At 32.9% G+C, this 15,420-nt stretch overlaps 1 protein-coding gene across 3 annotated transcripts in view; it reads right to left on the reverse strand.

The window, feature by feature from the left end:
* The window catches only part of LOC127730586 (histone acetyltransferase KAT6A-like), a 63,872-nt gene that overhangs the window by 40,974 nt on the left and 7,478 nt on the right, over nt 1-15,420 (reverse strand). Inside the window, exons 2-6 of one of the 3 annotated variants that reach the window (XR_007995173.1) lie at nt 11,191-12,356; nt 10,270-10,381; nt 9,615-9,892; nt 7,007-7,075; nt 854-964 (exon numbers count right to left, since the gene is read on the reverse strand). Coding sequence is in view for 2 of the 3 variants with exons in the window: in XM_052239046.1 (XP_052095006.1) it covers nt 1,472-1,591; nt 7,007-7,075; nt 9,615-9,892; nt 10,270-10,381; nt 11,191-12,356 (1,745 nt within the window). In the remaining variant the exon portion in view is untranslated. Of the gene's footprint in view, nt 1-853; nt 965-987; nt 1,592-7,006; nt 7,076-9,614; nt 9,893-10,269; nt 10,382-11,190; nt 12,357-15,420 lie in introns of those variants that run through there. The other 2 variants (XM_052239046.1, XM_052239045.1) reach the window with 2 other exon arrangements.

The following is a 15,420-nucleotide window of genomic DNA, read 5'->3' on the forward strand; positions in this document are numbered from 1 at the left end:
TAATATCTTAGTAGGTTACTCAATGCTAGGAAAAAATAAGATTGAGTTATCTTTCTTTATTTGGGTGTGCTCCTTCTTTGGAGGATAATAAACAGTAGAAGATGTAAATACGATCAACAATATGGTGGCCGATTTTTTTATTTTCGTATAAAAAATGAAGGCAGTCAATGAAAAATACGTCTTAATTTGCTATTTATTTCACAAAAAAAAACAATAAGAGCAATGTTTTTAACGAGTTGATTATGGTTTTCGACTTTCTGTCAATTACGTTTTCTCCATAAAACTACGGTAAACATTGCTAATTGTGCCCAAGTTGTATGAACATTTCTTCAAGTTCAAAGACAAATGCCGACTGACCGATTCTATTTGAATGAATTAATGTTGATGATCATTAAACGACCCATCCGATAAACGGATTACCTATAACAACAGATTATGACACCTGTTGTAACCGTTGATTAGCTTGGGGTTGTAAACAAAGTCATATACTTGTCGCCAGGTAAATTTTCGTAATTGGCTGATCATATCAATACGAACAAAATAATATACCAATCGATCTTCAAAAAAGGCAGGGCGCCCTGCAAACTGTAAAAAAAAAGGGCATAGGGCGGCACTCGGGAAAGGGCGGGCGGACTGCCCTGTGAAAACGACCTAGCTGGAACACTGGTTGTTAGATATAAGAAGAGGTTGTATGAGTTCCAATGAGACAACTCTCCATCCAAGTCACAATTTGTAAAAGTAAACCCATTATAGGTCAAAGTACGGCCTTCAATGTATATAAATAAACTTGCATATTCAATAGCTTACATGTTCATTTCATGACTGTTAAGAGTAATGAGTGTAATTAACTTACCTATCAATGGCTCACACATACTCTCAAAGGTTTTTGTGATTTTAGCTGGCCTGTCACATGGTACAAGTTTAATGTTGACTGCAGTCAGAGAAGTTGTCTTCCCGCTTACAGCTAAAAATATAACAGAATGATATATCATACAATCTTCACATTTTTACATAAGTGTATAATGTGCTGAATACTATGTACACATATTGTTTCTTTTGGTTTTAATGCAATTGGCACATGATATCGATAAATATGAAAAATTTCATTGTTTTCTCCAGAAACAATATTATTTCTAGAGTCTCTATATATGTTTCTAGAGTTTCTAGAGAAAAACACTGGTATTCTTCTGAAGGACAAATAATGAAAATTTTCTTCTTCCAAATTTACAAACATGTAATTCATACCAAAAATAACTAAAACATAAGTGAAATTCAGCATATTCTTTTTTTCAATATGATTTATTTTTTTATAAAGTAATTTGCATGTCAATGATCTCTGACATTGAACATTTTCTGTTAACATTAAAAATTAATATCTGTCTGATGTTATAAATGTCAAATTTCTTTAGTGATTTCTTTTTTGTTCCAAATTTCAAACAGTTACACAATACACAACATTAAATAGTTCCTGCTAGATCAATTTAATTGAAATGAAGACTTTTTTCTTCAAAATTTTTTTCCAACACAGTTCCATGTTTGTCCTGTATATAATATCTGTAACCATATTCTGTAAATTACCTTTGTCAACTTTCTGAAAAGATACAAAATTGAACAAAAGGTAAATTTCCTGATTTGTTTAAATGCCTGTACATTAAATTTTATCATTATCAGAAAAAATAATCTCTACTCTCTGTTTAGTTTTAGCAAAACAGTCAGTTAAAGTTTGCAACCACTTAATAAAAAATGTATATCCAATATAATGCATGTCCTTCTATCAGTACCAATTACTCTGCTTTTTTGTTTCAATGTTAACTACATATTAATTTTTCATGTTCAAAAATATCATTTCAAAGTCCCTTTAACAGAGGTAGATTGTCTGTAAATGCCTTACTTGAAATCCAAGGTAAATTTTCAGTGTAAATATAATGCAGAAAAGTATAAAAATTGGATAAACATAAATCTTTCAGACAAAATTATGTAGCTTCTGTCAGATACTTTTGTCAAGACAGAAATTTAACATCAAAAGACAATATTTCTATAAATGTCCCTATTTAATTGGTTATCAAAACTGACCTATCACAAATAACATACATTCCTCACCTTTCACATTGTTTCTCTGCTTAATGACGCGAACCGTTCAGTTTTCAATTGTGCCAATCTCATTTTGGAATATGTTTTCACAAAATGTATAAATTAGCACAACTTTTTCAGATTTTCAGAACATATATAATAATATACTGTGAATTTTTATTTCAGAACTTTAAATTTAAAGTATGCTTTTTTGTTGCAAATCTATGACAAATGAAAATCATGCAGGATGAATTTATTTGATTCCTGTAATTGTTGAATTTTTTAGTTATTGTCAAAAAACTGGAAAATCCCCCCTTTTTATTAATAAATTCCAGAACTCGGAAATGTAAAGTCTAAAATTTATAAAAATCAAAAGGGAGTTTACATCAATAGTTTTTTAACAATTCACCAAAGTTTCATGAAAATTGGTTAAAGTGTTTTTGAGTTAATGTCTGACATGTTGACGACGACAGACAAACGGACCATGATATACCATAATACATCCCATACACGGGCGTATAAAAATACATGTAGTATCAAAATCAAACTAACTAAATATGATAGTTTCTAAAATGATTGTTTATCTAACCAGTATTGTATTGGTCTGTTGTACATCTTTGCAATATTAAGAATTCTTTGTATTCTGTCCAACATCAGACGACCAGAAAACAATCAGCTGTTGTTGTACATCACATCCCAATGACACTTTTCACTATAACACTGACTTAATTGTTTAATTACCAATGACATGATAACTTGGTTGATAATTTCTCTCTTTAACCATAATCTATTCATTTTAAGGCATGGTGGAAAACAAAATAAGGGCGGCACTTTAAAGTCAAAGGTGGTGAGCCCCAGACTACAAGTAAGTCATTTTGATCCATGCTTAAAGTAAATGTGCAATTTAGTTCATTTATATGTTTTGGAGTTTAGTATGACGTCCATTTTCACTGAACTAGTACACATTTTCATTTAGGGGCCAGCTGAAGCCGGCCTCCGGGTGTGGGATTTTCTCGCTTTGTTGAAAACCCTTTGGTGGTCTTCGGCTGTTTTCTGCTCTTTGGTCGGGTTGTTGTCTCTTTGACATATTCCCCATTTCCATTCTCAATTTTAATAAATCTTTGAATCAAATGGTACAAGGCAATACTAGTACATGAAACATCTCTGAAATAGGGCTAATCTGAGAGCAAAAATTTGGTAACCTGTTATCAAATATCTTAAATGGTGTATTGGTGATACAACTTACATGTATGAGAGTGTTCAGGAAAATTCATAAAAACTCGTAACAACATTATTTCTTCAAATTATTTTGTTTTTCTTAATTTCAGATTTATTTCTCTTAAACATTTTTTTTGAACAAAAATTAATTACTGGTCAACAATAATAGTCAACAGCCATGGATCATCAGCAATTTCCAGTTTCCTGTCAGTACCTGTACCAACACCGGAAAGTATTTATTAACTGTCACAATTGCAAATTTCTGGCTACATTAATGTAACAATGAATTTTCTTTCTTTCATAATTTTCAAATATTTATCAGTTGGTGGAAAATCCATTTTTGTTCTATTTATGTATAAAAGGAATTGTCTTTGTAATGAGGTAAGTTAGTTAACATCATCACAAAGTTCTAGGTGTTTTCTAGGAGTGACACCAGGGGCGGATCCAGGAATTTTTTAAAGGGAGATTTATTCCCGTTATTTGAAGATAAACCACCAAGCGGAGCGAGACGGAAAAATATTTGGATATATTTATGCTAAATAAACTGCTTTGCCGAGCGCAGCTGGATAAGACCACAGAGGTCCAACCCTGAACAGTTGGGGCAAAAATGGACACAATATTCAAGCTTGATACAGGTCTGAATTTGGATTGTGATTAAATATTTGACACATTATAGGTTTCTGACACAGAACAAATGTAGTCAAAGAACTCAGAGCAATCAAAATACTTATACACAAGTTATTGTCCTGAAATTAGAAAAATGCTTGTTTTGGGCCCCTTTTTTGGCCCCTAATTCCTAAACGGTTGGGACCATCACCCCCAAACACAATCCCAACCTTCTTTTTGTGGTAGTGAACCTTTTGTTTCATAGAGATCCATACACTTAAACTAAAGTTATTGTCCAGAAACCAAATGTCTTCGGAGGACAATGACGCCGACAACTATGACGACAACGTGATAACATTATACGAACACATATATTTTGCGGTCGTACAAAAATCAAATGAATAGCAGAAAATATGAGATTTTTAAAAAAAATTGGCAATCAAAGAGGTAAGGCCTCTACACCCTATCCTGGATCCGACACTGGACATATTCATTGATATGACTGTGTTTTTACAGCTATTTTCAGTATGTTGATGAGCTTTAATGACTTTAAAATTTGGTATGTTGAAGGAATCAAACCTGACCTGAGTAAATTTTTAGCAACAGTTACTTATACTATCTAATATAACCTGGAACATCTTCCAGTAAACCACGAATCTTCAGTGAAAGTAACAAATAGTCTTTCACAGATAGGTAGACCTCAGTAAAAACTACCAACAATCAGTTAGAGAAATCAATTTATTGTAAATTCAGAAATCAATGCAACTAATTGAGTATTGCAATAATAAGAACCTGCATTCTGATATCTGATACATATATCTGAATGCAGATTTTCCTGAAATCGCAATAATTAATCTCGCATTTTTGTCCATTTTTTAAAAATCACAATAATATTATTACATAATGATTTCTAAATTACAATACTCTTTCACAGACTTGTTGAGTTCAGTTGAAACCACTTATCATCATTAAGAATAACCTATTTACTCTTTCACAGACTGGTTGATATCAGCTAAAACCACTTATCTTCAATAAGAGTATATAATTTACTCTTTCACAGACCTGGTAGATCTCAGTGAAAACCACTAATCTTCAATAAGAGTATTGAATTTACTCTTTCATAAAATGGCAGATCTCATTGAAATCCATCAACCTTTAGTAAGAGTAACTAATGTACTTTTACACAGACTGGTAGATCTCAGTGAAAAACACTAATCTTTTATAAGAGTAACTGATTTACTCTTTCACAAAATGGTGTAAAACCACCAGCCATCAGTTAGAGTAACTGATTCACTCTTTCTCAGACTGGCTGATTTCTTTGAAAAACCAACCTTCAGTAAGAGTACCTTATTTACTTTTACAGATTGGAAGATTTCAGTGAAAACCATCAACCTTCAAATCTGAGGAGTACATTATTTACTCTTACAGATTGGAAGAGTACCTCATTTACTCCTACAAACTCGTAGATCTCAGTGAAAACCATTAATCTTCAACAAAAGTAACTGATGTACTCTTCCACAAATGGTAGATCTTATTAGTTAACCACCAACCATTGGTGAGAGTAATCAATATAGTATCATGATCTATCAGGTCTTGAAGAAAACTAGTCTAAATAACTTACATTCTCAAAAAAAACCTGATAAGAAATTTAGCTTCAGCTTGGATACTGACATACTATTATCATATTTGATATGTTGTGTTTATATTGAAAAACAATCACACATATACACAAGACTTTTCTCAAAATTTGCTTACAAAACCTATACGTTTTGACTTTTAACTTTCCATCTGCCTTGAATGAAGTAGCATAAAACTTTATTATAATTATCTGACATTGTATTATCTGCACTGTAAAGGATAATTTATATACCTTTCCATATTATGTATTATGTGTTTTGAAAAAATAAAATGAATATAAAAAATATCTGAGAAAACCATTAACATATAGTGAGAGTAATTGACTAACTCCTTCTCATAAAAGAGCAGGGATATCTATTGATGAAAATTTAACCATGGGAGAACTTTCAACAGAATAAAAATCCCTAAGGTTTGAAGTGATCAAAATTATTTCTACCTCAAATTTGCTGTAAGAAATAGTAAATAGGCTGATATATATATATTTTGTCGGTTATAAAAGCTCAAAGAGCTTATGTTATTGTTATAAGACATGCCGACTTTAAATAAAGCTTTTGATTGTTTATCATATAAATTTCATTATAGAATAACCAATGTTATCATTAATTGTCATCTGCATCAAGTATCAACCCAGTCTTCCTGTCCTAGGGTCTCTTGGTTTATACCAGTGAGAGATTTCTAATCACATTCTTAAACAATCTGCAAGTCTTAGTACTTATCCTGTTGATTAAAGTACTTAAACCTCATTTTACTTTCTGAACCAGTGGTTCAGGGATTTTCCTACTATAAAGTTTTTCAGTCATTTTTTAGGACTTGTAAAAAATCTGTGATCATTTTTCATACTACATGTACCAAATCATAGTAAAACGAACTCATTTCAATGGTTTGCAGCATGCACATTTTTTGTAAAAATGTTTATTTAGATTTGTGGAGGGTAACTGTAAAATTGAAATGATTTTAATGACTTAAAATTGCAATTACCTCTGGAAAAGACCATATATCTTTCAATTCTTATAAAATGTATCGAACATGATTATAAACCAAAAATGAGTAAGGTTTCCCTACATGGATTTCTTTAGATTGTTAAGTGACATTTAACATTCATCTATAAACTTAATACTTATAAAATTCATTTAATTTGATTGATAATTGTTGTACATGTATTTGTGTAATTTGCTAATTGTTGTACATGTATTTGTGCAATTTGCTAATAATTTGTTTTTACGTTTAAGTGTGTAATTTTGTACTTGTTAAATATTTATAGGTATGCAAATCATATAAGAATTATAACAAAATATCATCTATATTTATTCAAAATTACGACTTAAAATAAAAGTACATTTTTAAAGTTCATCACAAATAACCTACAACTATTATGAACAAACAAACACCCTCCCCACAAAAATAATGTTTTGACAAAAAAAAAAAAAAATTTATCAGAAACAGTCCATAAATATTTGTTATAACTTATACATACCGTTTTGTGTTTGTTCCCCTCTACATGCATCTTGAAGGTTACAGAACCTGTACATCTAACATCACAAACCTATAAAATATATATAGCAGGGCTTTGGACACTACTATACCAAAAGTCATAATACCATAAAATGCTCTGCTGGGGCGCAGCTTGATACGACCGCAGAGGTCGAACCCTGAACAGTTGGGGCAAGTATGGACACAACATTCAAGCTTGATACAACACTGAATTTGGATTGTAATTAAATATTTGACACAGCATAGGTTTCTGACACAGTATTAAAGTGGTCTAAGAACTTTAAAAATTTTAATTTACCTATTCAGACCATATCATTATTATTTACTTTTATATATAAATCAGAAATAACCAATCTAAAATGGAAAATTTTAAAGAAAAAAAAGGAAAAAAAAAATCCCCCCCCCCAATTTTTTGAACCCCCTTATGATTCATCACCCCCAAACTCAATCCCAGCCTTCCCTTTGTGGTATTGTACCTTGCAGTACAATTTCAGAGAGATCCATACACTTGAACACAAGTTATTGTCTGGAAACTAGAAAAATGCTTGTTTTTTGGCCCCTTTTTGGCCCCAAATTCCTAAACGTTTCGTGCAATTACCCCCAAACTCAAACCCAGCTTTCCCTTTGTGATATGGAACCTTGCAGTACAATTTCATAAAGATCCATACACTTACACACAAGTTATTGTCCTGAAACTAGAAAAATGCTTGTTTTTTTGCCCATTTATGGCCCCTAATTACTAAAATTTTGAGGGAATTACCCCCAAAATCAATCCCAGCCTTCCCTTTGTGACATGGTACCCTGCAGTACAATTTCAGAGAGATCCATACACTTGAACACAAGTTATTGTCTGGAAACTAGAAAAATGCTTATTTTTGGCCCCTTTTTGGCCCCTTATTCCTAAACTTTTTGGGCAATTACCCCCAAACTCAATTCCAGCTTTCCCTTTGTGATATGGAATCTTGTAGTACAATTTCATAAAGATCCATACACTAACACACAAGTTATTGTCATGAAACTAGAAAAATGCTTGTTTTTTGCCCCTTTTTGGCCCCTAATTCCTAAAATTTGGAGGCAATTACCCCCAAAATCAATCCCAGCATTCCCTTTGTGATATGGAACCTTGTGATACAATGTCAGAGAGATCCATAGACTTACACACAAGTTATTGTCATGAAACTAGAAAAACGCTTGTTTTTTGGCCCCTTTTTGGCCCCAAATTCCTAAACGTTTCGTGCAATTACCCCCAAAGTCATTTCCAGCTTTTCCTTTGTGATATGGAACCTTGTAGTACAATTTCATAAAGATCCATACACTAACACACAAGTTATTGTCATGAAACTAGAAAAATGCTTGTTTTTTGCCCCTTTTTGGCCCCTAATTCCTAAAATTTGGAGGCAATTACCCCCAAAATCAATCCCAGCATTCCCTTTGTGATATGAAACCTTGTGATACAATGTCAGAGAGATCCATAGACTTACACACAAGTTATTGTCATGAAACTAGAAAAATGCTTGTTTTTTGCCCCTTTTTGGCCCCTAATTCCTAAAATTTGGAGGCAATTACCCCCAAAATCAATCCCAGCATTCCCTTTGTGATATGGAACCTTGTGGTACAATGTCAGAGAGATCCATACACTTACACACAAGTTTATGTCTGGAAGTTGCAAAAATGCTTATTTTTGGCCCCTTTTTGGCCCCTTATTCCTTTACTGTTGGTACCATAACCCCCAAAATCAATCCCCACCTTCCTTTTGTGGTATTGAACCTTATGGTAAAATTTCATTGAGATCCATTTACTTACTAAAGTTAGAGTGCGAAAACTAATGTGTCTTCGGACGACGACGACGACGACGACGCCAACGTCATACCAATATACAACCACAAAATTTTTTTTGCGGTCGTATAAAAATACCAATGACAATAATTTTACAATTTTTGCAACAAATTTTCTTTGAAATCTCTAGGAATAATGGGTTAAAGAAGAAATTAAAATGTTGGACATAAATACATAAATATCATACATGGAATTTTTGTGCTGTTTAAACCACTGTCACAGGTTAGGGGAAGGTTGACGCCTTCAAACATATTTAACCCAGTCGCATTCTGTATGTGCCTGTCCCAAGTCAGGAGTCTTTAATTCAGTGGTTGTCATTTGTTGCTGTATATCACATTTGTTTTTCGTTCATTGTTTTGTACATAAATCAGGCTGTTACGTTTCTGGTTCGAATTGTTTTACATTTGTCATTTTGGGTCCTTTTAAAGCTTACCATGCAGTATTGCTTTCGCTCATTGTTGAAGGCAGTACGGTAACCTATAAATGTGAACTTCTATGTCATTTGATCTCTGGTGAAGAGTTGTCTTATTGGCAATCATACCACACCTTCTTATTTTTATAACTAAAAAAATCCAAGAACTGATGGATTTTAAATCTCACATAGTCAAATATAGGCAATCCGCTCTCCATACTGAATTGTTTTTCTTGAGAGCTGTTTTATTTGTCACAAAATAGAGAATATATCATAAAACTGCATATGACTTTCTTAAATACCCTTATGATACAGTTGATAAAACATGTAAACTGTATTTTACCTCACAATAGAATTCATCAGGGAACTGTTCCTTGCCAACATCATTAGGATTGAGGTCTTTTTCCCAAGCAGGTATCTTCGGCTTTTGTTCTACTTCAACATCCATCCAGTTGGCTTTGTTAAAATCATAATCTCCACTATCTGCAGCCTCACCAGATGAATTCATAACCATCTTTAATCTTTCTTGAATTGACTTTTTGTTTTCTTCTGCAAGCTGCTGTCTTTCTCCGGTTGATAGGATTTTTTTACCTTGCTGATCTCTCCTTTCATATTTTGGACCTGTATACATAGAAAATTTATGTCTATGTTAGCAAATACATTAAAGTCATATGAAACGAGTTACTGATGATTATTATGTTAATTATTGAACCAAGGCATGCATTTATACTTAACCATTTTTACATTTTGACGAATCCATAAAATATCATTGACAAAATAAATTTCATTCAGTGATTGTTGATCAAAAGCTTTGGTTACTAATCATGTTTGGGTTTTGGTGCCTAGGTTTATCTATTGTGACCTTGATAAACAATCATCACAGAATCTTGATGGAACCTTTTTCTGGACTGCCAATTACATCTTTGTAAAACTAAATTTCCCACTCATTCAATAGCCAATATTATTTTGATGAATACAAAAGTATTTAAACATCTTACCAGCATCTACTATTTCTGTTTTAAAGAACTCTTCTCCCTCATCTTTCTTTTTTCTCTCAAAATCCATCAGCTTCTGTGTGTGTAGTAAACCTCTTGTGTGTTTCCAGTACGACTGCAAAATAAAATGTTCTTATAATACACTTATCTTATTGTTTACATGTATATACATGTAGCTTACATTTTTGCACGAAAATATTTATAAATATATATATATATATATATATGCAGGCGTTGTTTCCCACGATATCTCAGATGCAGGGGTTGGAGTTCCACTGAGGGAAGAAGGAAAATTTGCAACATGTCATAAAGTTGTCACATATTTAGATGTACAATAAAATCCTGTATATATATATATGCTATTGTGTTGTGAATATTTGTTAAATGTATATATTTATATGCTGTATTGCTACGAAAAAAGTTATTATTATATACATGCAGCTTATATTGAACTGTGAATGTTTTCAACACTAGAAAGAAGGAAAATTGGTGCTAAATATTATTGATTTGCTTAACTGGCTCTGAAATTATTTGAGTAGACTACAAGTACAAATCAAATCTCAAAAAAGTTCTTGTATACTGACACTTTGGCATAAACATGATAAACAGCAGTAAAATGCAAATGCGATTCACTGAAAATACATTAACTGGAACTTGTGTCTGCTAGTAGGATTATTCAATTTCCTATCTAATGTTTTGACTAACATTGTTTTTTTTTGTGTTTTTGACTATATAATTTTAACTCATTATTTCAGTATATTGAATTTATATTTGTTTAATAACACTTGATTTATCTGACCAACTTTGGTTTAATTCATCTTCCTTATATTTGATCATTCAAACATTTTGTGAACATCATACTTCAAATCAGATCAGATGAAAGTGTCCTTAAAGTTCACCCTCTTAATGTTAAACATAACTTACATCTGGGTTATTAAAGTTAATGTTACAGTACTGACAGTAACCAGTATCAATTTCCTCATCAGAATCCTCCTCCTCTGCCTCTTCCTGTGTTTCTTCCTTTACTTTATATTGAGATAAACTGCTATCCAACTGTCCTTGACTGACAGAACTTTGATTTTTTTCTGATACAGAGGATGGCTGAAATCCATGTTTTAACGGAGACTGCACAGTCTGTGGCCCAGGTGATGACTTAAATGCTTGCATGACTGGAGACTGTATTTTTTGTGGCCCAGGTGAAGAATGAACATTTTGTGATCCAAATGGGGGTGTTTGATGTGGACTCCTCTGAAGTATAGGACTCTGTGATCCAATAGATGTCTGTGGTTGAGGTCCATCTGATTTATCATACTGTGGTGAACTAGTTGGAACATACTGTGGTGAACTAGTTGGAATATACTGTGGTGAACTAGATGCAATTTGCAGATTACATGAAAGTGTACTTAGCAGAGGAGAATTTGGGTGAAATGGTGGTAACATATACTTTGGTTTCCTTATGATGGATTCTTCTGAATTGACACTAGACAATAAACTCTGTGCAAATGATGCTATTAATTTGTCACTTCCTGCCACCAATGCTTGACTCTCTGTAGTAATGGCTTTGTTGGCTGTACTTGAAGCAGTAGCTGTGGTAGCTGTGATTGATAACTGCACAGTGTTGTGTGCACTACTGGTCACAGGAGCTTCAGAGGAAATAGAACCAAGACTTGGTAAAACAGAAGGTCCTGATACAGAGTTGTTCTGACTGGTACTACTAACAACTGCAGAACTTGTTACAACTGATGTCTCACTTGATGATTGAAGGCTTTTCAGAAAAGATGGACTTGACAAGAAAGTTGGCTGAGACAAAGGTGTCTTTGATTGATCTGTTTTAAATGATAGATTTTCTAGCTTTTGGGTGGATTGTTCTGAAGTTGCTGGTTTAGTATTGTTGGACACAAAAGTCTCTGTACAAAGACCTGGAAGTCCTGACGTCTCTGAGACTGAAGTTTGCACACTGAAGTTTTTAGGTTCTGCGGCATGTTGCACTGATGTCTTTGTTTTAAAGTCTTGAGGATCCAACTCTTGTGTGGCTGATGAACTTTCAGTTTCATCTTTTGATAATAATGAGGTCTGCTTAGTCATTGGCTCTGAAGAAAAGAATGGATTGTGCTTGTAAATAAACATGAATATTTCCCTTACACAACAGATTCTTTCATGCTGATTTTTCTTCTGGCATATTCAAAATTTCAGAAAAATAACAATTCAAAAAGCAAACTCTTTTAACATTGCATGAACAAAACACATGTGGATTATCATAATAGATTTAAAAATATAAATGTACTCATAACATGAAGATTCCAATGGTTGAATTTAACCTTATTCGGTGCAGCTGGATACGACCACAGAGGTCCAACCCTGAACAGTTAGGGCAAAAATGGACACAATATTCAAGCTTGATACAGGTCTGAATTTGGATTGTAATTAAATATTTGACACATTATAGGTTTCTGACACAGAATAAATGTCATCAAAGAACTTGAAATTGGTCATATGATTTGAATTAATATTCAATTGAATATTTCTTGCTGTTGTGCAATACACTGTGCTGTTGCGCAATACTTAGTAAATCTGTTTTCAGACTATATACAAAGAATTAGCAAAAAAAATTAAGACCCCCAATTTTATTTTTGGAAAATTGATAATTTCTTAAATCTTTAGGAAAAAAATTGACCCCCCTTTAAAAAAAATTTTTTTTTGGCCCCTAATTCCTGAACGGTTTGGGCAATTACCCCCAAAATGAATCCCAACCTTCTACTTGTGGTATTGAACCTTGTGGTACTATATCAGAGCAATCAAAATACTTATACACAAGTTATTGTCCTGAAACTAGAAAAATGCTTGTTTTGGGCCCCTTTTTAGCCCCTAATTCCTGAATGGTTTTGGCAATTACCCCAAAAATGAATCCCAACCATCTACTTGTGGTATTGAACCTTGCGGTACAATTTCAGAACAATCAAAATACTTATACACAAGTTATTGTCCTGAAACTAGAAAAATGCTTGTTTTGGGCCCTTTTTTGGCCCCTAATTCCTAAACGGTTGGGACCATCACCCCCAAAAACAATCCCAACCTTCCTTTTGTGGTATTCAACCTTTTGATTAAATTTCATAGAGATCCATACACTTAAACTAAAGTTATTGTCCGGAAACCAAATGACTTCGGATGACAACGTGATAGCATTAATTATACGAACGCAAATTTTTAATTAAAAATTTAATAGTAAATTTATGCCAAATTTCTCTTTACCTGCACCCTAACTTTGATCAGCTTTAGATCAAGGACTAGACACCAGAAGTACAGATAGATTAATGCCATATGACATTAAGTATATACACAACATAAAGTCAAAATCAGTTTATTTATCTATTAATCTTCGTCACATGTTAGAGTGAAATTATTATGATTGCTTTTAGGTTGAAAAGAAACATGCAAGAAAGTTGTACGTATTTTAAACAAAATAGGTCCAATGTAGAGCTGTAAAATCAGTAAAATATTTGGGTTATTCTGGTATAAAATGAAAGCTTAAGGTCTTGGGATCACTGTAGGACCCTTGTTGAAAGTTTCTTTTGAATTAAAAAGAAATATATGAAAGTATACATGTATACATGTACATGATACAGGAGGGCATATTTGCCCTGTTCTGATCAGAACTTCAGAAGTACCTGATTTTGTACTACCAAACTATTGGGAATCTGCAGTGTGCTCTAATGTGCAATTAAAGGTATGTTGAATTTTTTAGCACAAGTAACAATAAGGTATTGTCTTGACATGAAATGACTGTCACTTTATTTGAAACTTCAGACAAAATAGCTATGAATACTTGAAATTGCAGAATTTTACATAGAAAGTAATTGGGCTATGAATTAGTGGTTTTATTCCTTTAGGGCTTGCATTACAAAAGAAAATGCATGATGTACATTATATACAGAAAACATGATAAACTAAGTAAAATCAATTACAAATAACTGCTATCAGGATTGGTAGAGATTAGGTCGGTATTAAATTCACTCTTTGTCAAATGCAATTTGTCAAAGAAAACAAAATAAACATAGTTTTGATTGATTCTGTCACGAACTTTGATTAAATAAATTAGCTTTTAACACAACTAAAATATTGGTGAAATGTTTTTTGATATCCTCATTTTTGACATTATACATTTGTAAGTTTTCTTGACCTTTGACATGCTTGACTGCAATCAAAACATATAAAAACCTTGTGTCAGTGGCATACATGTTTGACTGCATTCAAAACATATAATAAATTGCTTCCCCGAGCGCAGCTGGATACGACCACAGAGGTCCAACCTTAACAGTTGGGGCAAAAATGGACACAATATTCGCGCTTGATACAGGTCTGAATTTGGATTGTAATTAAATATTTGACACATAATAGGTTTCTGACACAGAATAACTGTAGTCAAAGAACTTAGAATTGGTTATATGATTTGAATTTATATTAAATTTTTTGCTTTTGTGCAATACACTTTGCTGTTGCGAATTGACCCCCCTCCTTCCCCCCACACAAACTGAATAAAAAATTTACCCCCCCCCCCCTTTTTTTTTGCTTTTGTGCAATACACTATGCTGTTGTGTATTGACCCCCCCCCCTCCACTTTTTTTTTGCAAAAAAAAACATATTTGAAGAATTTTTCCTTTATAATTTCTGAAATCTGAAATGAGAAAAAAATTGACCCCCCACAATTTCTTTTTACCCCCCCCCCCCCCCAATTTTTTTTTCACCTCCCCCCCCCCCCTTTTTCCCAAAAAATAAATTTTTTCCCTCAAGATATGGTCATAATCTCAATTCAAATTTCCAATGGAGTTTGCAACCATAATTACCCATTTAAATACATCATAAAAGTCTTTAAATAGAAAATGACATACATAATCATGGCTAAAATTAATATTCCTTAATAGTAACTTCTAAAAATAAATTGACAGCTAATAATCTCAAGACATTAGAACATTTCTTTATACATAATTCAAAAGCAGTGTAAGGGAGGTATTAAAAACGTTGTTTGGATTACCTCCCTTACACTGCTTTTAAATTGTCTTAAGTAATTGTCCATTAACCAGGAAACCCTTGTTTTTCCCCCCTTTTTTGCCCCATATTCCTAAACGGTTTGAGCCATAACCCCCCAAAGCCAATCCT

The sequence above is a fragment of the Mytilus californianus genome, unplaced genomic scaffold (genome assembly GCF_021869535.1).
Source record: "Mytilus californianus isolate M0D057914Y unplaced genomic scaffold, xbMytCali1.0.p SCAF_2, whole genome shotgun sequence".
NCBI classification, from domain to species: Eukaryota; Metazoa; Mollusca; class Bivalvia; order Mytilida; family Mytilidae; genus Mytilus; species Mytilus californianus.